The sequence below is a fragment of the Falco cherrug genome, chromosome 11 (assembly GCF_023634085.1).
Source record: "Falco cherrug isolate bFalChe1 chromosome 11, bFalChe1.pri, whole genome shotgun sequence".
Taxonomy (NCBI): Eukaryota; Metazoa; Chordata; class Aves; order Falconiformes; family Falconidae; genus Falco; species Falco cherrug.
Genome location: NC_073707.1, coordinates 16,158,553 through 16,186,451, shown reverse-complemented (window position 1 = coordinate 16,186,451; position 27,899 = coordinate 16,158,553). Strand labels below are relative to the sequence as shown.

General features: G+C 37.7%; 1 protein-coding gene across 1 annotated transcript in view; it reads left to right on the top strand.

The window, feature by feature from the left end:
- The window catches only part of DNER (delta/notch like EGF repeat containing), a 139,403-nt gene that overhangs the window by 41,409 nt on the left and 70,095 nt on the right, over positions 1 to 27,899 (top strand). Inside the window, exon 2 of the mRNA XM_055723828.1 lies at positions 16,678 to 16,974. Within this exon, the coding sequence (XP_055579803.1) occupies positions 16,678 to 16,974 (297 nt within the window). The remainder of the gene's footprint in view (positions 1 to 16,677; positions 16,975 to 27,899) is intronic.

The window sequence follows — 27,899 nt, the reverse complement described above, 5'->3', positions numbered from 1 at the left end:
CTCAGAAAAATATTTCTTCAAATAAGAATTTCTGTAAGGCAAAAGGCAAATATATTAATGGGAAGTGGTTGGCCAGGATTGTTGGTTAATCCCATCATGGTTTTTAAATTTTTTTTTACTTTCAGTGGAATCTTAAAGGAATGCTGTAAATCTGAAAGGTTTCCTGAGCATAAGGAAGAAAACCTGAAGCATGACAAATCAAGAGAAAATATTATAATGGCTTTTCTTCTCTGGACTGCTGCAATGGATGGATACAAACTCTTCAGAAGAGATAGACAAGGAAGGAGAGGCAGTGGGGTAGCTCTGTGTGTCAGGGAGTGTTTTGACTGCCTAAAGCTTAATTATGGTAACAATAAGGTTTAGTGTTTATGGGTAAGAATCAGGGAGAAAGGCCAACAAGGCAGATATCCTGGTGTGACTGTTATAGACCACCCAGAAAGAATGAAGAGGCAGATGAAACACTCTACAAGCAGCTGGGAGAAGTCTCAAGATTGCTAGCCCTTGCTGTTGCGGTGGACTTCAACCTACTGGTTATCTGCTAGAAATACAACACAGCAGATAGGAAACGGTTTGGGAGATTCCTGGAGTGTTGTAGCGAGAGTCCAAATCAGTTTGCCTCACACGGGGCACCAATTGTTGCAGCACAGGCAAGCTGGCAAGCTGCAACATGGCTTTTACCATTGGTCAGATTCTACTGTCTGTGCTGTTTCTCCTTCCTCCAGAGGCCAGACCACACTGCTCCTCCTCCATCCAGCCTCTTTTCCCACACTCCTCAGTGATATTTAACCACTTTGCAGAAATGAGCTACAGCTGCACATTGTTCATGCCAAGCATCGCACTGCCTTTGAAGGAAGGCCACAGCTGCGTATTATCAATGTCAATCAACCCACTGCCTTTATTCCTCTACACTGGAGTGTATGGAAGATAACTTCCTGACACAGCTGGTCGGTGAGCCAACCAGCAGAGATGCCTGGACCTCCTGTTTACAAACAGGGAAGGACTGGCGGATGATGTGGTGGTCAGAGGTCATCTTGGGCATAATGATAGTGAGATGATAGATTGTTTAACTTTTTGGAGAAGTTAGGAAGGGCCAGCAGAACCGCTACTTCGGACTTCCAAAGGGCCAGCATTGGCCTGTTTAAGAGCCTGGTTGAAGGAGTCCCTTGGGAGATAGATCTGAAAGACTGGACATTCTTAAAGAGTGTAGCCTTATCAAGGCTCATGAGTGGACTGTCCTCATGTGTTGAAAGACAAGCTGGTGGTCAAGAAGAGCAGCCGGACTGAACAGAAAGTGTTGGCTGAAACTCAGGAGAAAAAGGACAGTTTACCACCTTGAAGGGGCAGGCAACTCTGGAGGATGATAAAGACATTGTGAGGTTATGCAGAGAGAAGATCAGAGAGATGAAAGCCCATCTAGAACTCAGACTGGTCAGTGCTGTAAAAGATAACAAAACTGTTTTTACAAATACATCAGAAACAAAAGAAGGGATGAGGATAATCTTAATCCTTTATTTGATGCGGTGGGGAATATTGCCACAAGGGATGGGGAAGACTGAGGTTCTTCATGCTTTCTTTCCCTTAGTCTTTAATAGTAAGCTTCCCTCTGGGTAGTCATCCCCCAGAACTCGAAGGCAGGAATGAGGAGGAGCAGATGAGGTCCCCACAGTCCAGGAGGAAATGATTAGTGACCAGCTGCTCCACTTAGGCATTCATGTCTATGGGGCTGGATGGGATCCACCCAAGGGTACTGAGGGAGCTGGTGGAGTAGCTCACCCAGCCACTCTCCATTGTTATTATCATCTCCACATCTCATCAACAGCCCTGGCAAACTGGAGAGGTCCCAGAAGACTGGAGCTTAGCCAGTGTGACACCTGTCTACAAGAAGGACAGGAAGGAGGATCTGGGGAGCTACAGGCCTGTCACCCTGACCTTGGTGCCGGGGAAGATTATGGAAGCAGATCATCCTGGGTGCCATCATTCGTGCACATGCAGGATAACTGGGGGATTAGGCCCAGTCAGCACTGGTTTATGAAAGGCAGGTCCTGCTTGATGAATCTCATCTCCTTCTATGACAAGATGACACGCCCAATGGATGAGGGAAAGGCTGTGGTTGTTGTGCGGTCTACCTGGACCTTAGTAAAGCCTTTGACAGTCTCCCACAGCATTCTCATGAAGAAACTGGCTGCTCACGGCTTGGATGGGTGTACCCTTTGCTGGGTAAAAATCTGGCTGGACAGCTGAGGCCGAAGAGTGGTGGTGAATGGAGTCACATCCAGCTGGTGGCTGGTCACAAGTGGTGTTCCCCAGGGCTCAGTGTTGGGCCCAGTTCTGTTTCATATATTTATCAACAATCTGGATGAGGGGATCAAGTGCACCCTCAGTAAGTTTGCCGACAACACCAAGCTGGGCAGGAGTGTAGATCTGCTTGGGGGCAGGCAGGCTCTGCAGAGGGATCTGGGCAGGCTGGATCCATGGGCTGAGGCCAACTGTATGAGGTCCAACAAGGCTCAGTGCCGGGTCCTGCGCTGGGGTCACACCAGCCCCACACAGCGCTACAGGCTGGGGCAGAGCGGCTGGGAAGTGCCTGGTGGGAAAGGGCCCGGGGTGCTGGGTGACAGCTGGCTGGGCATGAGCCAGCAGAGTGCCCAGGTGGCCAAGAAGGCCAACAGCATCCTGGCTTGTATCCGAAACAGTGTGGCCAGCGGGACCAGGGCAGTGACTGTCCCCCTGCACTGGGCACTGGTGAGGCCGCACCTGGAATCCTGGGTTCAGTTCTGGGCCCCTCGCTGCAGGAGGGACGTAGAGGGGCTGGAGCGTGTCCAGAGACGGGCAGCAGGGATGGGGAAGGGGCTGGAGCACAAGTCTGCTGGGGAGCGGCTGAGGGAACTGGGGGTGCTTAGTCTGGAGAAAAGGAAGCTCAGAGGGGACCTTATTGCTCTCTACAATTACCTGTCAGGGGCTGTAGGCAGGTGGGAGTTGGTCTCCTCTTCCAAGTAACAAGTGACAGGACAAGAGGAATTTGTTTCAAGTTGTGCAAGGGGAGGTTCAGATTGGATAATAGGAACAATTTCTTCACTGGAAGGGTGCTGAAGCACTGGAACAGGCTGCCCAGGGAGGTGGTTGAGTCAGCATCCCTGGAGGCATTAAAAAAAATGTAGATGTGGTGCTTAGGGACATGGTTTAGTGATGGACTTGGCAGTTCTGGGTTAATGGTTGGACTTTATGATCTGAAAGGTCTTTTTCAATCTAAATGATTCTGTTGTTCTTTTTGTTTGTCCATATTTTTGTTATCCTTTTAAATACTTATCTTAAAAAAAGATGTAATCAACTAAGAGTGAGGGAACAGTGACTAATGAAAAAAATTATACCACATTGAGGTTATGCTGTGTTTTACAATTTTGCAAATATAGCATTAAGAATCTTACTCTATTCCATTGCACTTTCTGTCCTCTGAGGGAATGGCATTTGTGTGGTGTCTTAAAATATCATGTGACCTGACAGAATGAGATATGTAAGATATGGCACAGCAGGGATTTAATGAGCCATTTTTTTGTCCATCACTGGTAGCTTTCTGCAAGGCGTGCCTGTAGCAGTGGTTTAAAATTCTAATGTTTGCTTTTTTAATTTTCCTTTTTTTTAAAAAAAGTTTGTTTTAGTATAAACATATTTGCTGAAGGACAGGACAAGGATATAAAATACTGATGCAAGATGCGTCTGTGTAGTTTTCAATAATTTAAAAAAATATTTGACATTTGTCAAAAGATACTATCTCATCCTGGGATGTAAATATATGCATGTACAAACTGAATTTTATGTAGAGTTGGATGGGCCTCCGGTGATACACTATTGTGCAAAATGTGCTATACTGATTGTTATTTGTAGACTTAGAGTTTGGCTACTTGTTCAAATGTTTCCTAAATCACTGTATTTCAATACAGTTACAATAGGAAAAAATAACATTTTTAATATCATGACTAGCACTTATACCAGAGCTATGTATTAGGAACAACAGTATGGAAGTGTCTCACTAATGCATGTGACTTGGAGGCAATATGCTGGGTGATAACCCCAGAAATCAGAATCCTTTGATAATAGCAGGGAATAGTCCCTTCAATTCTTGGAGCTGTTTCAAAACGAAGTGCTTCAACCCCTAAAGCTCTTATAATCTGGAGGAAAAGAATATCCATAGACACTTTTCCTTAACTCTGGTGTACTATCAGACACTCTTGTGTGTCTTGCTACCCATTATATCATAAATTGGCATCTGAGAGTACCTTTCAAAAGCCCTGTTTGCCACCAAAAATGAATGTTTTGCTATAAGAATTAATGGAGTCTTGCAAAAAAATACACAGAAAATGATAAAAAATGCAAGCATGCATACAGGATTCTGATCACTAGAAGTCTGCTAGAGCTATCTGCAGGGAAGAGAATTCTGCTACTCTTGTCTTTGCATTCAGTAAGAGCTTCCCAGCATGATTGTGATCAGATCTGCAAATCCTTGCCCTCCTGGTTCATGTGGGCAATCACCATTATGTTTCGTACGTGTGTGCAGGGGAATGGTGACATGCAGAACCTCGAGGGTCTGTTCCTAAACCAGTGAAGGCAAACAATTTTGTCCTTGATAGTGAGCAGAAAATGTTGAGTGTCAACTAGATAGGAAATGACATATAGTGACAAAACAAATGAGGATAATTGTAAGACTTGGTTTTTATATTTTGATTACTATGATGAAAAGACCAGAGAAAAAAACCAGGTAATATCACCATACCAGTATATAAATACTCACATCTCTGGTACTGGCTCCCCACCTCTGAAAGGGACAATGAATGAGAACAAGGTATAGGAAGCAGTGTCTGATTATCTGGGACTTTTCTTGTTCACCTCTTTTTCCAAACACGGTTGTGACAGAAGTCTCTAAAATCATGAATGACATGAAAACAGATCAGCATGTTTGCTAAATAATACAAGATAAAGAGTAGGGACATATAATAAAATTATGTGACAGAAAATTTACATCAGAGGAAAGGAATATTTCCTCATTCAGCACAGTTCTACAGTTTAGTTATTGCCATAGAATTTTTTTAGATGCTGTGAAGTATTGCTGAGTTTAGAAAATGATAAAAGTAATCAAAACATTAAGAGACTAGGCCAATACACATCAATTACTATTGGGATTATTAATTAAGACAGCAGATTTGAAGTCATTCAAAGAGAGTGATAAAGGATTCGGAGAAGTAAAAAACTATGGGGAATGACTATGACAGAAGTTTCAACTTGTCTGGATACAGACTAATTCATGAGGGTAAACCATCAAAAGAGAAATGTTTATGAGTGAGAAACTGTGTGTGGAATGGTATTGCTTAAAAAATACTCTTGTTTCTAGAGTTTATAGGGGATAGTAAAATGACAGCATGCACACAATGTAATTTGTCAGATGTAAGGTCATTTGGTGTATGACCTAATGAACAAAATTCATAGGAGAGCTTACTTAGGTCACAGCCCTGCTTTCTACAACGCTAGAAAAATGGACTGTAAAGTATTTTATCTGGTTTTGTAGATTCCAGTGGTTAGACCAATTGAAAGAGAAACTTAAGCAAAAAAACCTCTATAATAATTTATGCTCTAAAGGGACAGGGCCCCTTCATTTGTGCCCTTTCATCTAGAGGGAGCGCAAATCTTGTCATTGCTTTCAAGAGCTGTTCATTAATATTGTAATGCATTTGGCAACAGCTATGATCTTTAGGGCAGATTTAAAATGATAGATGATGAGTTTATTGCTAGGCACTAGTTTACTGAAATTCGACTCACTTTACCATTTCTACATAGATTTTTCATCATGTTGAACAATGAGAATGCTTGGCATCTTGGAGACACCAGTAAGAAGATTTTACTTACAACAAACAACTTTCTGCTTCTTATCTCTGATGTGACAGAGAGGGATAAAAAAAAAAAAAAGTAAACACACTGAGGAGTAATTCTTCTGCTAATGACAGGCTCCCTGTAACTTGCTGCAGGAGACCTGAGATTGCATACCACTGTCCCAGAGAGGTGGGCTAAACACCACGTGTCTTTGTCCCCAGATCTAGAGATTTTAGAGCTAGTTTCCTGTTCAAATTGTTCTATCAGGAAGGCACAGTCCTCTGCACTGAAGAAGTGAAAACTATGTATATAACTAGAAGTCGTGAGCATGATCAAGAAGCTGAAATTACAAGAAAACGGTCAAAACCTGACATTAGAAAAATTGTGTTGGCATAGTCTAGAAAGATAAAACCCTGAAAAATTGTCACTGTATACCACATGGGGAAAATTAGCATCCAGTTTATGGTAATACAAACTTAGGTTTTTGGACCACAGGATAAATTTGATTTTAAAAAATAGCCCCAAAAAGATTTTTCTAGTGATTGGGCAAAACCGTTATTGCAGGTAAGATTAAAAGAAGCACTGCCTCTAACCATTTAATATAAAGACCTATTTTATGCATCTGAAGATTGAGTTATTCTTGATGTTCAGGCATACGCTGCTGTTGTCATACCTTAACAAGTTACTGTGCGTTAGGTGCCATGAAGTAACAGAGTTCACTCTTAACCTGTCATAAAATGTGAGATAAAATGTTGTCATTTAAACTGCTTTCACAGAGCAAAAATCACAGGGGCAGAGAGTGTGACGATGGGAATGTGTCAACACGAGTGAGTGATGGTGTTTAAGCAGGGAGGAGCAAAGAAATTTTGGGCATTTATCTCTGTTCCCAGCATTGTTCAAATATTTAATCCAATTACTTCTTGCAGCAAAACGACAAATTCTTCAGGGATTAGGAACTGGATGTTGATTTGAAACTCTTTGGACATTGCTCTTTATGTGCAGGCTGGTGCTTTGTTATGAGATAAAGATGCTGACTTTTCTATACTACTTCCAACCATGTCTTAAAAGAAGAAAATCGCTTGTGACCAGAAAACTTTAGGTTCCTAACCCAAGAAGGAAGGCTGTGAGTCCTTGTCTGCTCTAACAACTAGAGAACTGAAGGCAGCTCCTTCACGCTGGCATCCCTCTTCACTGATTCTTTTTAGATGTCAGTTCTGTTTAGTGTGCTGGTTATATTAAGGACTTGATACATAACCCCCAATAACTATATTAAAAAAAGTACCTGGGTCTTGGAATTCTGATCCTGAACCTGAATGATTAAAATCAAGTATATATTACTATACAGAGGAAGGAGTTTTTTAAGTAGTGATCTTAGGGAGTAACAACACAACACAGCAATACAGACAATGCACACTGAGATAATGCATTAATATGTTGGCAGTTTCTTTCATCTTTCTTTGAGTATTTCTTCAACTAGATGGTATTTTAACTTTTAATCTGGCAGGATGTTTAAGTATAAGAAGGAAAAAATCAGGAGACCACATACCTGTGATTTGCTGTGTTGTCAGTAGTACCGGAGTGCAGTAATGCTGGTTGTTTGAAAGTGCTGGAGGACCTATATAATGTTCATCTATTTAACCAGGTGCATAAGCATTTTCTGTTTTGTTGATTGCCAAATTTCTCATCTGGCAAAATGTCTCCTTTCTGTGATGTATTGTTGCTTGAAATTGTAACAACTACTTCTTTTCAAACTCCTTAAATTTTAATTGTTTTTTTCATACTTGGTTTGGAAAATGAGGCATCAGCTGGTCATATCACATGTCCTAGGTACCTTATGGATGTGTTTATCTTTTCCTATTTTCACCGCCTCTTGTGAGCAAAAAGCTATGAGAGTAGCCAGTTGTCACATCTATTGAGTTTTTCAGGATTTCATGTGGTGTTAATGGTTCAACTGCATAGTTTTATTGCACAACTCAGTGTTATTCCATCCTTCTCTTGTTCTTACAAAAACTGTGTGCCTGTTTTGCCGTATCTCATCTAGAAAATGTTCAAAGCCTCAGACTTTTAAATCAAGAAATGCCATGAGTACTTGAACTAATGAATTCTTGGTTTATATGAATTTGTGTCTTGAGGTTGGTTGACGTTGATGCTAAAGAAAATGAGAATTCTGTTGCTGTTTCTGTTGTTGAACTTAGTAAGGGTGCCCTGCCTTGTAGCTAGCTTGCTGTATAATCAAATGTGAGCTTATGCTGTGGTCTTTTTGCCAGTTAGAGCAGTTGTACAGGCTTGATCCTCTATCTGGTTGCTTGTTCATGCAACGGAAGTAAAAGAAGTTTAATTATTTTTGAGATCTCTAGAAAACTATCAAATCTGGTTTGTTCAGTGGCGTCAAAATTTGTAGGGATGGACAGACATAGACTGTGTGAAACCTGGCATATCTGAATAGAGGCTATAGCATGCTGTTGTTTTCAAAACAGCTAAAAAATTAGGAATTCAAGATCTTACAATCAGTAGGATAAATAATTTCTCTAGTCAGTTTTGAAAATCCCAGTAGCAGATTGTTTGGGATTTTTTATTTCATAAAGATATTTGAATAGTATTCCTTCCTGGGCTAGTCCTGATCTCATCATAACTCGGAGTATTCATGGCAGAACTTTAAGATTTTGAAGTAGTATTATTAGCCTTGGATTAGACTGTGACCCATATGCTTAGCTTCAAACTTAAATTCATTAGAATTAATTAGAATTAGAATAATTTGTCTAAAAAATATTTTACAATCTTTTGCATGTAAGTTGGAACACTTTTTTTTTTTATAGAATACTGCATGCCATTTTTTTAGCTCAATTAATGATTTCTAGAATAATATAAGGGAGTACGTTTACTTAATTGCAGCTTCTCACAAGTGAATAATGTATTTGAAATTAGCAGAAAGTTCATTCTAGAAATCAAAATGTTATGAATTTTCATATCCTTACATATCTTTATGTCCTATCATAAAAATATTGTGCACCCTACTATTGCTCAAGAAAACAAAATTCTAAAAAGGGAAAACAATATTAAGAATAAAGAGACTCTTGACAGTGCTTTCACTGCATGTTTTCATAATGAAATAATAGCACAAGATCTAAACAAACAAATGTATTGTGTTACTATAACAAATTTAATGCTTTGTCTTCTGAATTACTCCCTAGTTTTACCACCAGTAGTGACGGTGCTGCTGGGGTCCCATTTAAAATTATCCTGTAAGTTGCCATCCCTTACTGAGAGTAAAATGAGATGATGCTGTGGTAAAAAACCTTAATGCTAATCTTCACAGATCTATTAGTACTTCTTAGATACTTTCTGATAAGTAGTTGACCTATCTTCAGGATAGATATTCTGACTTCATTGTGTTTTTAAGAAGCATTTTTGCTGAGTATGTGTGTTGCTGAAAAACAGTAAGTCAACATAGCTTGTCCAATTGACATGTAATATTAAATCCACTATATCTAGACAAATATCAAATGATTTGAATGGCCTTTCCCAACAGGATAAAGGAAAATATATTAAAAAAAGGTGTTAAGATAATCTGATGAGAAAAAATGTGCTTCTGAATAATTATTCATGTACATGCTCACATCTAACAGTACTCTGTGGTTAGTGTGAAGTAGGTATTTTCCTTTTGTTGAGGGACAGGGAAAGTGATGTCAATTTATTTTGTAGTTATTTCAGTATACCCTGAGGTAAGAACGTGCCAGAGGATAGGCAGAGCAAAGCAGTTGATGTATGGTAACTTATTATGCAAGGGTAACTTAGCCGTTTGCCAGAGCTCTGTTTTTTAAAATCTATCATGCTGCTTAAAATTTGTCTTGTTATGTTTGCTGGTTTTTCAAATAGATTTGGGCAGCCATGCTTTGGTTCTCAATTAAACAGACAATTTCTTTAGGCATTTTTTTGCTGCTTCACTGAAGTAAAGAGAATGCTTTATATCTATTTATTACATTCACTGGCAGTTTCATTACTCTGAATATTCAAAACTCATAGAATGAGAATGTCAGCTTGGAAGCAATCCAAAATGCTCATGGTTAACCGTGTTTCAAAGAATCATGTTCTGAATTATCTGATAAAGGTTGCACTTCTTTATTAGATTTATTGATGTCTTTCCTGATAGGTTGGGACATTGAATGGAATTGCTAAAGGAAAACGGTAAATGTTTACTTCTAGAAAGAAGTTGCTTACTTTGTAGTTTCAGTATGATACAGTTCTTGGCATTAGCCTTCTAAATCTTGATTAATTCCAATTCTGTGTTGCAGCTTGTAGTTAGTTTCCAGTAACTGAAACTGATGTAGCTGCCATACTAATGCTTTCTGTAATATATAAATGTTTTGTTCTGCTTATGTTGTTTTGAGGGATGGGAAAGCAAGCCTTGACTGCTCTAGTTTTCAGGACCTCTGTATAGAACTCTTTGTGCTACTTTGTGGCCTGCACATTCTTTGAAGTCCCTGATACCTAGGGCTTAAACTGATGTAGGTCATAGCATATAGATACTTGTTAGTTTGAAATGACACCTTACCACACTTTTTTTTTTTTTCTTGTGACAGATTGTAACATTCCAATTCCTGTATGGACTGGCTGGTATCTGATCAAGGTGCAGCTGGTCACTGGTCACTGCACCCTGTGAGGCAGTGTGTCACTATAGCATATACTAGTTCTCCACATGTTGTAGAATTACTTACCAAGAGCATCCTTAAAAACATCAGCAAAAGGAATTGCAGGCAGCTTTTTGGTAACAGCCATTTAAGGTGGCGATACCTATGTGAGCCACAGTGCTGATACTGGTTAATTTTTACATTCTCAGAAGACAAATCTCATTCATCCTAACTCTCATAGGAGTGCCTAATACACTGTGATTTTTATTTCTGTTACGTTTGGTCGCAGCTGGAAAATTAATGTATCCTTCAACCTGTTTGTTTTCAAGCAGATCTTGTTTTGCTGAAGAGTATGATGTCTAGATCCGCAATATCAATATAATTTTACTGTCTTCTATGGGTTAATTAGAAAAGATAATGTAATTTAGTAATTTTTTTTAACTTTCAAGAATCTTTGCTAGATATTTCTCTGAACACTTCTGTTTGTCTGAGCAAAGTAAAGTACTATTCAGAAGAAGCCTGAATAGCCACAGAAGGAAACAAAAGAGAAATAGATTAAAAAGTGACTAAGAAACAAACAAACATGCCTTTCTGTACAGAGATTTATTTATTTATTATATTTGTTTATATTTCACTGCTGCTTCAGAGTTCCTATCTATATCCAGCTCTGTGGTTCCCATCCTGAAAAAAATTGCTTTCTAACCAGACAACACAGGCAGTGTAAGAAGAGAAGTGTAATCTCTGTTTTGCAATTAGGAGAGGCAGAGATAGAGTTTTGACTGTTCTCAGGTCACACAGGATGTCTCTGGGAGAGCCAGAAATTGAGCCCCTGTATGTTGCATGAGTCCCACTGAGTCACAAGACAGCCTTTTCTCAAAATAGAAGAACATGCATTTGTGTGATATACTTATCTCAATGCTATTTCTGCAGACACCTTTTGGAACATCTGGGGTTTTTTTTCCTACTTCAATTCATCCTGTTTTCTTGCCTTTCGTTTCCTAGTTTGCATTAATATTTAGTGTGTGATAGAATGAGATTTAAAACTTCACTGTGGGAAGGATTGAATGAGGCTGAGTTTAAATAATAGTTTGAACATAATTAAACCAGTCTTTCAAAGAGATTAGATTTCTAGATAATCTTTATTGCCATTGTTATGTAAAAGATTCAAGTCTGTTTCCATCTCTTTCATGAATTGATGCATATGCAAAGATAGTATATTTCAGATGTGCTTAGATGAAAAAGGTTTTTTCTACTTTATTAAAACCAAACTGATAATAGCTTAGACTGGTGGTTTTAATTATTTTCTTTCTATAATATTCAGAAGTTGATAATTTTTTATATACTGTGCATAGCTTGAAATTGGTGTGTCTGATCGGTGTCTGATCGATCCCCTTTCTCTGTTGGTGATATGTGGTGGATCTTACCATGATCTGTTCCTGGAGAACAGTTGTCATATTGGGGAATTTCTTCAGCAATGTAGATGCAAAGACTGTTTTACTGATTTAAATTTCTCCTAAGATCTGTTTTTAACAGAATGCATGAAGAACCTAGCTGCCTAAATCCCAACCAGCTAAAGTCCCTTTACATACTTGAAAGTCACAACATTTTATCCTGTAACTGGAAAAATTATCTCAGGGAGCCACTGAAAAGTTGGAAACTTTTGGACTCTGTTGGCTTTTAATAGCTGAAGACTGTTTCGGAGGTAGAGTGCTACTGAACATGTGTAAAATAAGAGGTTGTGGCAGCTTGACTTTGTTAACACGTTGGCGTTTCCCATGTAGAATGGATTTAAATAAACCGCTGAATTCCTAATTTAAGGACTCAATTTGTTCTGCTTTTTCCATATTTTACTGAAGTTGCAGGCTGGTATGTCTGTGATTGTAGGCAACAGCAATAAAAACTGAGCCAAAAGGTAGTTTTGTACTAACACATCTAAGAGGAGAGTCACAGGTGGAAGATAGGTTTTGCATAGATCTTAGGAGCTCATCTACAGCCTTCTCTTTAGGCTTACCATTCTGTTTTTTTGAAGCTGTCTGGAGGATCTACCTGGACTGTCTCCAGGTAGAACAAGTAGAACCACTGTGAAGAGATGCTGAATGAGCATTAAATGACAAATAGGTGTCACTACAAGGAGTACCAGCAGAAAGATCTTGCAGATTTATGTCTTGCAGTTTTTTACCTGAAACTGAAACCCGAGGAAACAATTGGACCGGCTGGCAAACAATCCATGTTTGTGAGTGTGATTCTTAAACAAGCCTGGTGTTTATATATAATACAGTGTATATTCAGTCTGCCTTTGGAAAATTGACTGCAATATGAAGGGCACCTTGGAATGCATGTGTCTCAGGATTCTATTGGAAAAAAATACTGCAAAGATTACAGCTGTCCAGGCATATGGAATAGTAATTACATGCAAATACATTTTATGATTTTTAGCTTAGCTTTGTCAGCTGCAATTGCTGACTGTGCCTATTTAGTCAATGAATGTATTATGAAAACAGATAGACTATTAAATGAAGACATGGGGATGAAAACAAGAGACCTAGATATACTAAATATACTTTCTTAATCAAGATTATTGAAGTTCTACACCTAAAAAAACCCTGGATTTTTTTAGTATTAATTATATTGCGTTCTTATTTAATCATGGGCTATATGGAATGTAATTACTCGCTTCCTCCTTTTCTCCATGCAACAGTATTTTAAAATACTGTGAACTTCACGAGGAATGACTAAAAAGGGGCTCTTTTAATTGTTTGCTCACAGTATACTTGCAGTGCAGCTCTCAGTTATGAGACCAATGATGTTTACTTTTCTCTGTGAGCTTCAAAAGTTTGTTAAAGGTCAAGCCTTGAAATTTTGCTACCTTTGAATTCTGATGTAGCCATGCTGTTGTGTCACGATGTTCCTCAGAGTGCTTGCTAACCATTGCTGCCACCTTTGGAGTGGACTAGAGGAACCGCAGAAACATCACAAACAACACGAATCAAATTTATTTCCTCATCTCTTTTTAACTGCTAATTAAAAATAACTTCCTTTAGTTCAACATTAAACTAAAGTGTGCACAAGGGACGTTGCTTTGGTAGGCTTACTGAAAGAAAAAGGAGCTTTAGAATTAATAGTAACTAAGAAAAGGAAATGATAAGTTAAAATTCTGTGAAGTGCTTCATAAAAATCAATTCTGAGAAAGTGCATGGCTGGAGTTCTGTATCTACACTTATCTTTTTTTGTTCTTCATCTAAACCAAACAGTCTTAATTATTTTCACTTCCACTGTATTGAAAGTTAGTGACGATTCATAAGGCACAAGGTGTTCTTCAGTACGTGGCATGGGCAGCAGTAAGCAGTGCTTGTTGGTAAGCACATCTGTCAAACAAGCTCAAAACAGTTTATGGCAAATAACACATATCACAGAGCACTTTTAATTATTTTGCTTGCAAAGTAAATGGATGTATTCACTAAGGGGGAAAAGTACCCCTTGTGATTGTTTGAAAATATTCTTTTTTATTTCTTGTTACCAGGTTTGCAGGTAATAACCTTAATATTTTAAGGTGTGATAAGGACAATTAAATTTCCTCAGAATAGAATAAATGCTGATTTATTTATAAAAAAATGGGTTAATGTGAATTTGTATTAACTGTGAAAGAATGAGTAAAGAGCTTATCCAATAATAGGATAGCTGCATGTCTTTGTAACTCAAATCTACTCCAAGCAACTAGAATATGAAAAAAGTACTGCAAACAATTTTTCAGCTGGGCTTTGTTTGCACGTCAGTGCTTTTTATCTTCAACACTCCAAAAGGATAAGGAAATTTCTGTGAAAATCTGTGCTGCTTGGCAGTGGGAGCAAGCTTAAAATGTAATTGACAAGCCAAAGAACAGAACTGGGTTTTCTTCCTTCCTGGAAACTGTTCTGTCAGTTGAATATTGTTTTGGGGTGAAGAATTCTAGCAATTGTTCTTTGAGAACTTAGATATTCTGTTGATTTGCAGGAGAAAGAGACTTTGAGGAGATAAGCCCATGTGATCATAAAAATCCATACTTCCTTGATACATGATATATTAAGTATATATAAACTTGTTATAGAATTGAGTTTTAAAACTGAAGAAGAGTCAAAGCTTGACCCTGGTGTCTAAAGGCATCACCTGATGTGTGTGAGATGTGTCCCCAAGCAAAGTAAATAACAATTGGAGCTGTAACCGAACCACAAGATAAATGAGTAAAGCATGTCTTTTGGGCTGTCTTCCATGGCCTCTGACTCTTCTGTGTCAGTCAGTACAAAATTTGACATTCATCATTAACTGTCTCCAAAGTTAACTTTCATGATAATGTTTGCTCTGTTTTCTGTCCAAAAATATTACAGAGGTTGGAGTATACAAAAATTCTAGCGAAAGGAAGAATTCTAGCTGTGGTCTGTTTTATATAAGAAAGTGTAATAGTAGGATTTGGTGCCCCTGACACCAGGCCTTTAAACTGATCATAGAATCATAGAATTACTCAGGTTGGAAAAGACCTTTGAGATCATCAGGTCCAACCGTTAACCCAGGACTGCCAAGTCCATCACTAAACCATGTCCCTAAGCACCACTCTACATGGTTTCTGAACACCTTCAGGGATGGTGATTCCACCATCTCCCTGGGCAGCCTGTTCCAATACTTGACCACCCTTTCAGTGAAGAATTTTTTTCCTAACATCCAAAGTACACCTCCCCTGCTGCAACTTGAGACTGTTTCCTCTTGTCCTGTCACTTGCAATCTGGGAGAAGAGACCAACCCCCATCTGCCTACAGCCTCCTGTCAGGGAGTTGTAGAGAGCGATAAGAAAGGTAGAATTCCTACTGTAAGAGCAATACCTGTTTTTATGATACTAATGATACATAAAGCTTAAGTAATTCTTATGATAATTGAAAAAATGTTTAATAATAACTGTGGTGCTTTACTGAGACATACAATAGAAATATTGCATATACAGGGAAGGACTGGGTGACCTTTAGGACTGGAGCACTTGCGTGAAATTTGCATTTAAAGACTGAGAAAATGTCTGTTTCTAGTGATGGGTTATCACTTTGATGTGAAGACAAATTGGGGGAACTACCTGGCTGTCTTAGTTGGTCAGACAATGGCAGTGAGTAAGTGGTGTGGTTTAGCTCTAAGGCAAACATTTCTTAAGTAATGCAAAGGAGGCTATTTCCAGAACAAGCAAAAAAACCTGATGTATTTGCAAAAGGCAGGGCTAAATTTTAGAGCAAAAAATAAAGCACGTGAATGGAGGGCTTGTCCTCCACAAGGAAACTGAGCAAGCATGGCTTATTTAGTCTATGAGTTGAAACTTGACAAGAGTTTGTAGACGTATTCTATAAATACACTGTGGATGTAAATATCAGCATAGAGAAAGGAAAAAACATTTAACCTGAAAGTCAATGATGACATAAGAAACTGAGTACAAACTAGCTTTAGATAAATTTAAGGTAGAAATCAAAAAGCTGGCAAGCCTAGGACAGTATTTTACCTATATCACAGAGCTCAATCTTGTCCTATACTATAATGTTGTCCTATACTATAATGTCCTATACTAAAATGCTGTTTTAAAAACAAGTACATTTTTGCCTCAAGTTTCTAACTCCTGTTAGAAAGTTTTCAGCACCAGAATGAATCAGATTCTGAAACTGCTGTTCATTAAACAAAGTGTGGGTGAAAGGCCCAGTGTTTTAAAGTGGAAGTTGTGTCCACAGATAGGATTGTGTGATGTGGTTAACTCTGAGAACACAGAGGTGCTTCATGACCTGGTGATCTGTATGAGTTCTGTGTCTCATTCCTATTTCTGTTACTGCATTAAATTTCTAGTTGTATGGGTTTTTTTTTCCCTGGATAGGTTATTCTTTCAAGACTTTTTGAAAATTCCTGATTATGAACAGTGGCCACGTTCCTACTTTGTGCTTATCACTTTGCTCAAATGTGTCAACAGTGCATTAGCATCAAACGGTCTGAGAAAAGTGGTTAATATAGATTAATCTATAGTCTTTAGTCCTTTGAATTTACTTCCTTGAAGATACATCAAAGATGAGCTTGGTTCATAAATATGTTTAGAAGATAAACACAGGAAGAGAAGAAAATCCCGTTTTATGATCTTTGTAAAGCTCAGAAATAAATCCTTTATATGCAGTAATTGACCTATACAATATGTTTTTCCCAGTTTGTTTCAGATCCTTGTGCCAGCAACCCCTGTCACCATGGTAACTGCAGTGCTGGTGGTGATGGCTACCTCTGTCTCTGTAGCGAAGGCTATGAGGGTACAAACTGTGAACACTCATTTCACAGCCTTCCAGTCTCTGAACGGACAGAGCTGACGTCGCCAAGACAGAGCAGACCGGTCTCATCCACCTTGGAACCTGACATTGTTCTTCCACGTTCAAGAGCAACCGTGACGTTACCTACGTGGCAGCCAAAAGCGGGACAGAAAGTTGTAGATCTGAAATGGGATGAAACACAGGTGAGAATATTCTGTCTAGATGAAAATGCACACATAACTTCTAAGTGTTAACATTGCTGGGTTGTCATTTGTGCATGATTTCATGGATGTCTGCATGAGAGGACTGAAGACACCATCTCTGTCCTGCGTCAATATACTAGTAAAATTAAACACAGAAAAAAATTGGTAGTTGTTGGAAGTAATAGGCTTAAGTTGGCCAACATGTTGTATTGAACATTTATTTGAAATGGGATAATATTGTTTCTTCCAGTCATTTGTATGACACCATATCTCCAAACATCAAATAAATTTAGGAAAATCAAAAGGTTGAAGCAATTCCTTTAATATATTTTTTTGCTATTTGCAGTTATAATCACGTGTTGTTTTGAAAAATACCTGTCCTTGTGGTGTTAAGGAAACATCTATTTGAGGATTAAAGCTGACAGTAAATACATTACACAGTGCACAACTCTGGAGATGCAATGATGGTGGGGGAAAGTTTTAAATATTTGTTGTACCTCTTAGTAAAATTATGGACTTAATATCTGGCAAAACTACAGCTGGAAAGCACAACTTATGATCCTTAAGAAATGTGATCTTTGCTTTCTACTGTTTTGTACACTGTTTTATTGGTAATTCTTAGATGTCTTGCATAGACTCTGCAAAAATAAAGTAGTATGAAACTTAACCGAGTTATCATTAAATATTAATCTTTACATGTGAAACCCAAGTATAGATAGGAAGTATGTTTGCTCACAATGAAGAATTGATTGATTATCTCTTGATAAACTTTTTGGTGGATTACATTCATTCTATTACATGGCCATCCTCCTCCCTTCTTCTTTGAAGTCCATCACTGCAAGGATGATTTTTAGCTCTCTTCATTGTTGTTCTCTTACTTGGAGGTGCAAGACCACTACTTCTGCATATACTGTTCCTACAGCAGTTGGTACTAGAAGCCTCCAACCTGATCCAGAGATCACCCACCTAATATAATACTACATATGTGCAAAATGCATCCCAAAGAACAAACAGTCTGGCATAAAGTGAGCATCCGTTTTGGGGGATAATGGCGATGCCTTTTTTTTAGGTCTTGTTTGGATCAACTTAGTACCAAGCACTAGGGGTAATGAAGCTTGTTCGTGAAGAAATACTATAGTTTCAGTAGGCAAAGAATTAAAAACTTTGTGACATCTTTCTTAATGGAAAATGAATTGTAGAGTAAAGTAATTTCATTTGAGTTTGTTCAGCAATAAATAGGTAAAATGTCAGCTTTATCTGTTTTTTGAAGCACTTCAAGGAGTGATTCTTCTGAGATGTTTTAACGCAGTGTAATGAGAAAGCGAACAGGCATGAGTTTAATCCTGGAAAAAGTATATTTTTCATCATTCTTTGCTAGCCAAAACAAATTTGTTCATGTTTTTACTGTAACATTTATTTAAATCAATTTTTGAAAGTAAAATCAATATTTAAAATATGTGTTTGATGTGTCATGACTCTCAGATTATATCTGAGGTACAAGTAGTTATAAAGCTGTATCCCATTCAGTGGGAGTTCTGGTGGGCAAGGTCTGGAGAACAGAGCTTTATTGCTTGGAATTCCACCTCCTGTATCTATTATTTTACAGTAGAACATACGTCAGGCACTAAGTATGGATTTTGGAGAGAGCTCTGAAGCAGAAACAAACAATGATCTGCTTTTATTACTCAGTTTAAATGCAGTGTCATCTCTGCATGGGTGCTCCATATGTCCTGATCAATTAAGGGCATGCTTTTCTCTGTACTAGATTTCCCTCGTGTGTCTTCCTCAATCTGTGCTCTGGTATGGTATAAGTAACATTTCTGCCTGGCTTGCATTTTAGGTAGATTCACTAAGCATTTCGGCCAAACAGATCATTCACAACCAGGTGTTTTAATCGCTAAAATTCGCACTTCTGTGTATCTTCTGTTAACTGAGAAATACATATAGCTTATCAATTGTGATTGCATTATGAACACTAACATGGAAATTTCATGTGTTGATATGTTTTTAATGTATTATGATGAGTCTTGTATTTTTCACAGTCTTTCTAGTGCAGCATAATGACCTTCTGTTCTTGGCATTCACAGTGAGAGAGATGCTTATCTGAAAGCAAGAGATTTCAGTTGCTGATTCAAGACATTGTCTCCGATCTATATTAAAGAGAGTTAATTTGCCTGAAAGTCTGTGTTCCAAAGCCTCTTTGGTGGACACTTCAAGAATAAAGAGTTAGGTGTTAAGCAGGAAGATACTACCTTTCCTCATAGCTTTAAAAGCTTTGCAAAGCTTGATCCTTTCTTGCCCTCTTAAAAGGAAAAAACCAATAAAGTAACTGTAGGTTTTGTATTGCAAAAATCTACTGTTTTGTAGGTTTTGTATTGCAAAAATCTTCCTTAAGATTCAGTGGCAGCAAAGGCTGCTATTATTAAGTTTTGCTTTGTTTCAAATCTTTCAAGTCAACCTGTTTTTCACATTATTCTATACTGATACTGCAAGTGAACTAATGTTCTTCATACTCTTTTTGTCTGTCTGCTTAGAGAGAAATTTTGCCAGAATGTCTCCAAACGAAAGCTCTCACTATCTTGCAAAGATGAAGTTTCCGTGGAAGCTTTTCTGAAAGTTTTGAGAGCTCAAAAAATGAATACCTGAGAGAAGTAAACTGTCTGAGAGGCATGATGTATGGTTACAGTTGGACATTTTTTCTGTATTCCTTAGTTACTAGCATACACTTGGCAGTGTTTGCTTGACTGAACCTTCTCGACAATGTCTGCACCGTTACCCAACATACAGATGTCTTTGGATACAGTTTCATTTTTTAGAGATCTCTTGCTCTAAGAAGTTAGTCTTTTCCTGATACACAGGTTAAGGGCTGCTACCACAGACCATTGAGTGAAAAATTTTCTTTGTGTTTAGCTGTTGGAAGAGAACTTTTTTCCTTTTTTGGGCAACTAACTTGTTCCGCTGGCAAGCAAGATACAACTAGTAGTGCACATTTCCCCAGTTCAACAATCTTTTGTGTTATGGCATAGAAAAAAATATATATTAGCCAATAATAGAAGAAGAAAGAAACCATCTCATTAATCCTACTCAACTAACAGATCCAAAAAAGGTTTCTGTATACAAAATAAACTGTAAGAATAGCAGTACCATACTCTTATATATTACTTTTCCTTAATAGCTCTCAATTTTTTTTTCAAAGGAAATCAGCAGTGTTATTCACATTTTACAGATGGAGACACTGAAGCACAGAGCAGTAAAGTGATTTGCCAGGTGCGCAGCCAGGAATTAGAATGCTAAGCACGTGAGTCCTAGTCTAACCTTTTATTTATACTGCAATACTACTGCTCAGATTCAAGCTTTTGGAACTAGTGATTAGAGGCTACAATAAACTTGTAATTTCCCTTGCAATGGGGACAGCATTTGTTTTACGTGTGTTCTTAGTCAGTAAATTATAAGCTTTTAAAAGAAGTATGGCTGTTTCAGGTGGAAAATCCTGAGAGTGCTTCTGCTCTGCAGCAATAGAATATATTTAAGGAATAATTCTGCTTGAAACAGAGACCTTTGAATCTTTGACTGCTTTATGTGTTGCTAAATGTTTGTGCATTTTTTGCCAAAGTATGCTATGGGTGCAGAAGAAGGCTGAACAAAATCATGGAGGAGAGATCCATTTGAGGTTGCTATATACATAGAAACTCCATCCTTAGAAATAACAGCTTAGAGAAATCTTTGACATGGAAATTAGTGGAGGCTGGAGGAAATATGTTTGCCCTTTTCTTGCCCTATTTTCTTGGTTTTCCCCCTTTTGACTGCTGTGGAGTTCAGGTACTGGAATATGTATAATTTTAGTCTGACTTAGGACAGTCTTTTTATACTTGTGTATAAGATTTATTTTGGAAGCCTCTATTATTTTTCATTTGCTCTTAGAGAAAGATATCATACAAACAGATAAAGAGACTGAAGGAAACATAGATTTACTAGAATAATCTTAACTTTTTTCTAGGAGAAATCCGTAACTTTGCCAAATATCTCCTATAATATTTGCATATGGAACTTTCTGTACAAATGCCGTTCTAATAGGCACAGCAAGAGTGTAAGCAGTTACTATATTTATTTTCAAAACACACACATAAAAATCTCTAAATGCTTGATATGCTCAAACAAAACTTATGTGAAGTTCACACAAACCTGTATGTTCTATTGCTAAAAGGTGTTTAATGGCTAGTCATAAATACTAGCTTTCCTAAAACCAAAATCTCATATCCCCTTTAAAGACAGAAATACCCTGTAGAAAATTCTAGTGAGTGCAGTTATGTCAAGATACCGAAGCCTTGCTCATCTCAGTCTATACTCGTGGGTGGGCTCAGGACTTTTGGTTATCCAGTGCTGTCTTTAAAATGTATCTGGATCCTTAACTGTTCCTTCAGGAATCATACTGTCTTCATGCCTTTAAGGGTCTGAGCATAAAACCCCCACCCCTCCTGGTGTGTTTACTGCCTTTCAGTGTTTTGGTGTAGAAGTATCTATGGCTGACTTGACAGACTTCCACAGAACTTTACGTCCTAGCTTACTCTCTGGTGACCTGAGCTCATACACTGAATGTAAAGATTTGACTATGTGGAATTTTTGGCAATGAGCTTGTTTCCACAGTGTTTACCTTTATTATTCACAACAGCTCCATACACCCTGGAATAAGGAATGACCATTATTTTTTCAGGGAACTAGTATTTATTGAATGAATATGTTATGGTTTAACCATGGTTTAACCAGGGAGTAGGCAGCTAAACCCCATGCAGCTGCCTGCTTGCTCACCCACCCAGTGGGATGGGGAGAGAATTGGGAGGCAAAAGTGTGAAAACTTGTGGGTTGAGGTAAAGATGGTTTAATAATTAAAAATTATAAAATTAATTTTTTTAAAAAAAATAAAAGGGAGGAAAAGGAAATGACAAAGAAAAACCCCAAGAAAACCAAATGATGCAAAACTCCCCCAATTACTCACTGCCACCTGAGTGATGCCCAATCAAGTCACTGAGCAACAGCATCCCTGGCCAACTTCCAGCTCCTGCACCCTCGTTTTATTGCTCAGAATGGCATCATATGGTATGGGATGTCACTTTGGTCAGTTGGGGTCACCTGTCCCACTGTGTCCCCCCAAACTTCTCGTACGCCCCCAGCCTACTTGCTGGCAGGGCAGTCTAAGAAGCAGAAAAGGCCTTGATGCTGTGTAAGTGCTGTTCAGCAATAACTGAAACGTCCCTGTTATCAACATTATTTTCATCACAAATCCAAAACATAGCACCTCGCAAGCTACTGTGAAGAAAATTAACTCTATCCAGCCAAAACCAGTACAGATTGATTGTCAGATTTTATGAAGTTGACATTGATTTTGGTGGCCAGCTTGAGACAAGAAGGGACCTGGCTAATATGATTACCTAGGTAATCTATATGAGAAAGTGTTTCTGTGTAAGATAACCTACCGTGCCTGCTGAAGCATCTGCCTCTGGGTGTAATATTCACATTGTTAACCCGCAACAGAAATACAAAATTTGAATAGTGTTATCTAGAGGATTGTCATGCATTAAAATGCACTGGATCCTCTTGACAGTGTGACTGCTGGCTCTACAAAGTGCCTTTTGCTCAGATGAGCAAAGAAACACAAACTCTCAGCGACAGAATTTGCTGGGTGGATATGCAGCCTTCTTCACATCACATTCCAGTCCTACAATATCTGGCAAGCCTTCTCCATTTGATACTGTTTTTGGATGCAGTCTGTCAGTCTTCCCTTGGGGTTCCTCAGAGAGGTACTGCTCTTACTGTATACAGTTTTGCTTTTCTCTCCCACTGGTGATGTATATTAGAAGAAAGCCTTTATTTTCTTTCAAGCATTGTCCCATATGAAACTCTGGAGGGTAGAAACAAATACACTCATGGAGGTTAAGCTATGTGACACTAGATTTTCAGAAGCAGTAGTTTTTCCATACTACAGGGCAAGGGAATTGCTTTTCTTTCTTTTTTAATTTTATTCTGTCTGAATAGGATTTCTGTACCAGTAATGATTCTGGTTTATTGCTTGGCACCTTGACTACAAGAAGATGGCAATTGATCCCCCTCTTTATGGTTCTATTATGTTGCCTAATATTTTCCTACTTGTCTGTTTCCTTTTTAATTTCTTTGCAGGCACTTGTTCAAGATCTTATAGTCAGGATCTAACCTACTTCTTTCATATATTATATTTCCCTTCATAAGGAAGGCTGACGATCATGTTATATTTCTCAGAAAATAATAGATACCTCTTGCCACCTGTAGAGGGTTGGAAAAGAAGAAATACTGCAGGCCTTATCCTGATGGAAAAGTAGTTATATGTTCAGAAAAGGCAAAACATGCACATTATTAAACTTGTTTTATTGAGTTGAAAGTTTATAGTTCCTTACAAGATATGAGAGTTAGCGTTTGCAAGAGCATTCCTCTTGTGAGAATTTATGTGCATTTATTGTGACAGTTTCTGTCCTACTACAGAAATGAAAGGTTATATTTCTTAATGACCACATCAGTTTTCATGGGAAACCACCCCAGAACGTAGCCTTGTTTTTCTCAAAGAATTCATCTTCATACTTTTTACATTAATATAATGTCTTTTCAAACATGTTTAAGTTTCAAAGCATAGCGGTTTTTATTTAAGCACTGATCTTTTTAGTAAGATGAGTTTGTATTCAAGAATGATGTGTGGAAACAATGTGTACATTTGTGTACTCTGTTTAATTCCAGACTAATTTGCCCCACTTTGCTTTGGCTGCAAGACTGCACCGATTTTTGTGTTGCCCCATTGGGAGGTAAAAACAGGAGAACAGTTTTTTGAGATGGAAAGACAAGAGATCAACCAAAGAGAACCTTTACAGCTAGCACAGGAGAAAAGTGTCAACTAAAAATATCTAGGTGTTTGTGTGCGCATGAGTGTGCTCACGCATGTGCATGTACTTAGTTGTGTAACCTTTGGGGTCATTTTCAAAATGAAGCACTCGGTGCATGTTGGAGTGGGGGTTCTGTGAAAGCCGTGAGGTCACTGAACTTAAAACAGCAATTCACAGGAAAGAGTTGGTAGGCAACTGGCTCGAGGGTGAATGTTTACTCATAGAATCACGGTGTAGGTAAGGTTAGAAGGGATCCCTGGAGATTGTCTAGTCCAAGCCCCTTGCTCAAAGCAGGGTCAGCTAGAGCGGGTTGCTCAGCACTGTGTTCAGTTGAGTCTTAAATACTCCTCAGGGATGGAGAGTCTAAAAGATACCTGGGCAGCCTCTTTGAGTGTTTGGAAGTATCTGTTAGTTTTCAGAGATATTCATTAATATCTTGTTGATAGGGTAGTGAGGAATAGCTAAGCCTAATGTGAGTTTGGTCATTCCATTCCACTTCCAGACCACTTTTAGGTCTGAAGCAAGTGTGGCATGATTTGCAAGAAGTAAAAGCCTTCTGCAATTCTTTAAACTCAGGGGGTTGAGACACAAAAGAAATGGAAACCTGTGTCATGGTAACAGAATGCCTGTGTTTGGCACTGTTCAGGATTGGTCTGCCCATGTTGGTAAGGCCTTGTAGAATTGCAAATGTCTGGTCAGTTTTCCAAGAAACAAACTATGAAATTTTGTATACAACAAATACCTTCAGAGAACTACTTTCAGTAGTGAGAGGCTGCATATATGTCACCCAGCGTAAATGTAGACTTAGTATGTTACTTCTCTTAGCCTCAGTGAATTAAAGGCTAGTACACTTAATTTGTCGAAGTAATAAAGGTACTCATGTGAAAATATTGCCTTGGGATTTATGTATGTACCTCAGCACTTGTTGAATTAGGTGTGTCTATCCTTATTGTGGTTAGTGAGTAAGGCAGAAGAGTATCTGTATTGTTCACACTACTTAATTTTTTCAGAAAAGTGTAATATGGAAGGTCAGTTGCTCTGTTCTTAGGTATCACACCCGATTTCCTTTGCAATCTCATGTATCCTACTGCTATGCCCTGCTTTCTGAAATGATGCTGCTCTTTCACCCATGTAAAGACTCGGAAAGCTAATACTGTTATAAGCATTTGAAGCAGAAATGTAGTTTTTATATGTTATGTTCTTTTTTAAAAAACAAGAACATGATTTAGATGTGACCTTATGGAACACGTATGTAAAGAGGAATTCTGTGTTTCCTATTAACAATTTGATATTTAAGCATTTTAAACTCTTAAGTAGTATGTTGAAGAGCAGCTCTTCAATATATTCTGTGCTAATGTGGAAGCTTATCTCTGTAAGCAAATCCTAAATGTGCTTTTGGCTCTGGCCAGGTGTGTGAAGATTTTGGATTTTTTTGGTGATGATTTTTTAAAGTAGCTGCATCATTTGTGTTGTATGTCTAAGTCTGTTCCCCCAGGAACTTCCTGGCTGGCTTAAAGGTTCTTACTACTGAATGCTTCAAGGGAATTTTGGAAGAGTTTCATATCTTGCAGTTATATGTAATGTTTTTTTTAAGATTGTCTTTAAATTACTTTAGGTGGTCTGTTTGTATTTTTTACTTTAGCTGTCTCTCTTTTTAAATTTTAAAGAGGAATTGGGATAAGAATGCTTTTATTTTACCTTCTGGAAATCATTTAAGTATATTTTCCAGTGAGTTCTGTTTAAAATATCTCCTACCAGTTCTAGCAGTGTGTTTTTTTATCAGACTTACAGATTGTTTTCATCTTCTGAGTGTCCTTTCTCATTGTAATGTATTGGTGGTCTTTGCCCTCATTCTTCAATCTTTCAGTTTTGCAGAGAGCTGTTAAGATAGGAAAGAGACATACTTAGAAATCTTTAAACAAATTTCTTACAGCTGTGGAAAACCTGTGTAATTTCTTTCCTAATTCAGGTGTCAAAGCTGTCATTTTTGTCCCCATAATATCCGCCTGAAATAGGATACTGCTGGAACCATTTTTTGTTCCTTATGAGAGCTGCTGCTTCTTCCCGTGTTTTTTTGTCTGAACCAAGTACAATTTTTTTTAATGTAACAAACAAACAAACAAACAAACATGTTTCAGCTGTTCTAAAATCTCATTTTTAGGGTGCTGCTGGTTTAGATGATTATTTCATCAGATTCTTAGAGCATGAAGTCAGGGACAATTACAAATGGAGTTCCTAGATAAAGAAAAGACATCAAACATTACAGATGTCTAAAATAGAAGAGTCAAAATCCTGCATTTTGCCTCTTGCTCTTCTGAGTACCATTAAAATATTTCCTACATGCTCTTATCATGTTGAATAATCCTTAATTCTGATGTGTTTGCAAACCAAAGTCTTTTTGGTTTGTTTTTTCCATTTTCACAAGGTTAATTCTCAGCTCTTGTTATACTGCCACCTTGTTCAGCTCTTGCTGCTTTAATTTTTTGTCATATTTTTATCCTAGTTTCAAAGAGATCAATACCTTTTACTTTACAAACTTCTAATATTGAATAATAAGTAAATGAAATGCTTAAATTACATTTTTTCTCCTTGTGTTCCAAGGTAATAGATGCATGAAATTGAAAAACTATAGAAATAGTTTAAAAGCAAGTGTGTTTTTAGATGTAGTATAAGACTGTGTGAGCACAGAGATGTTGATTTCTTCCCCCTGCCCCATTCCAGCAGGCATATAGAGTCTCAAAGAAAATGAAAGTTTAAATGTTGGCAAAGATAGGGTGTTAGCCAAATGAATTTTGAGTTCCTTGTGCTTTGAATGTTAGCTCTATAATTTTGACTTCCAAAATTGAGAAATTGTAATGGATATATTATCTTTCTTCAAAATATATTTGAATGAACACAATAAAATCGCATCTCACTTCATTTTCATAAACTACATGTATTCATATTATATGTGCCGGAAAAGTCAACAATTAATTGAATAATCTAGAAATTTTTGGGAAATGTGATTACTGAGTATTTGTCTTGCCTGAAGTCAAAACCAATTCTGAGTCTCCTAAAAATTATCACTTGTGTCATATTCTGGACTTCTGTTCATGTTTTCACTGGTGTTTCATAGTAATGTTTAAAATATGAATTTGAATTTTGTTTAAATTTACAAATTAGATTCTGACTTTTATTTTGATGGATGGAATTCATGGAAGTGTGTCAGGTTGCATTTTCCCTTTGCCAGTAAGTTTGACCTAAAAAGGTTGCACCCTTATTCTAGATGACTAAAAAAATAACATTGCAAAATCTGCCTAGCAATTTGAAGATGAAACTGACTGATATTTTTTTTTTTACAGTGTGATATTTCATAGGCAAACTGATGAAGATACCTGAGAACTACTTAATTAAAGCTACTGATGAAGTTAATTTAGGTGATAGAAAGACTGTTATGCCACATAAAATATTACTTATTTGAAATAAAGGTATCATTGGAAACACCGATGGTTTTCAAACTGCTTTTATGAAATTACTGTTCTATAAGACGTGAATAATTAAGGAGTCTGTCTGTGATTCCTCTGTGTTGTAGGGCATCCTGTATGGTGTCTTGATCTAGTAAATACAGTAACTGATTTCTATGCCTACTAGGCATCACAGATTTGGCAAATAACATCCTTTTACTCTCAACTGTGCTTATAGTATTTTTTTCCATCTGAAAGTACTGTTTGTCCAAGCAACTTTTATTTGGAAAGAATAGTAATGGGCAAGTGAGGGACTATTTTTTTAAAGTAATCTGTGTTTGGAAAAAACATATTTCCATAAAGTAGAAAGGCAATACCACTATTTGCTATTATAAATCCTCCAAGATCACCTAAATTAATGATGCAATGTTTCTTTGATGTGGCAAATGTTAAAACTTTATATATTATTTTAAAAGACCAGAAGCTATTGATAGTTTTCTAAATAAAATCACTTTATTAGGAAGATGCCTTTAGAAGTTTGCACTTAGGTGCAGGAAGTTTTTGTTTTAACAAAAACCTA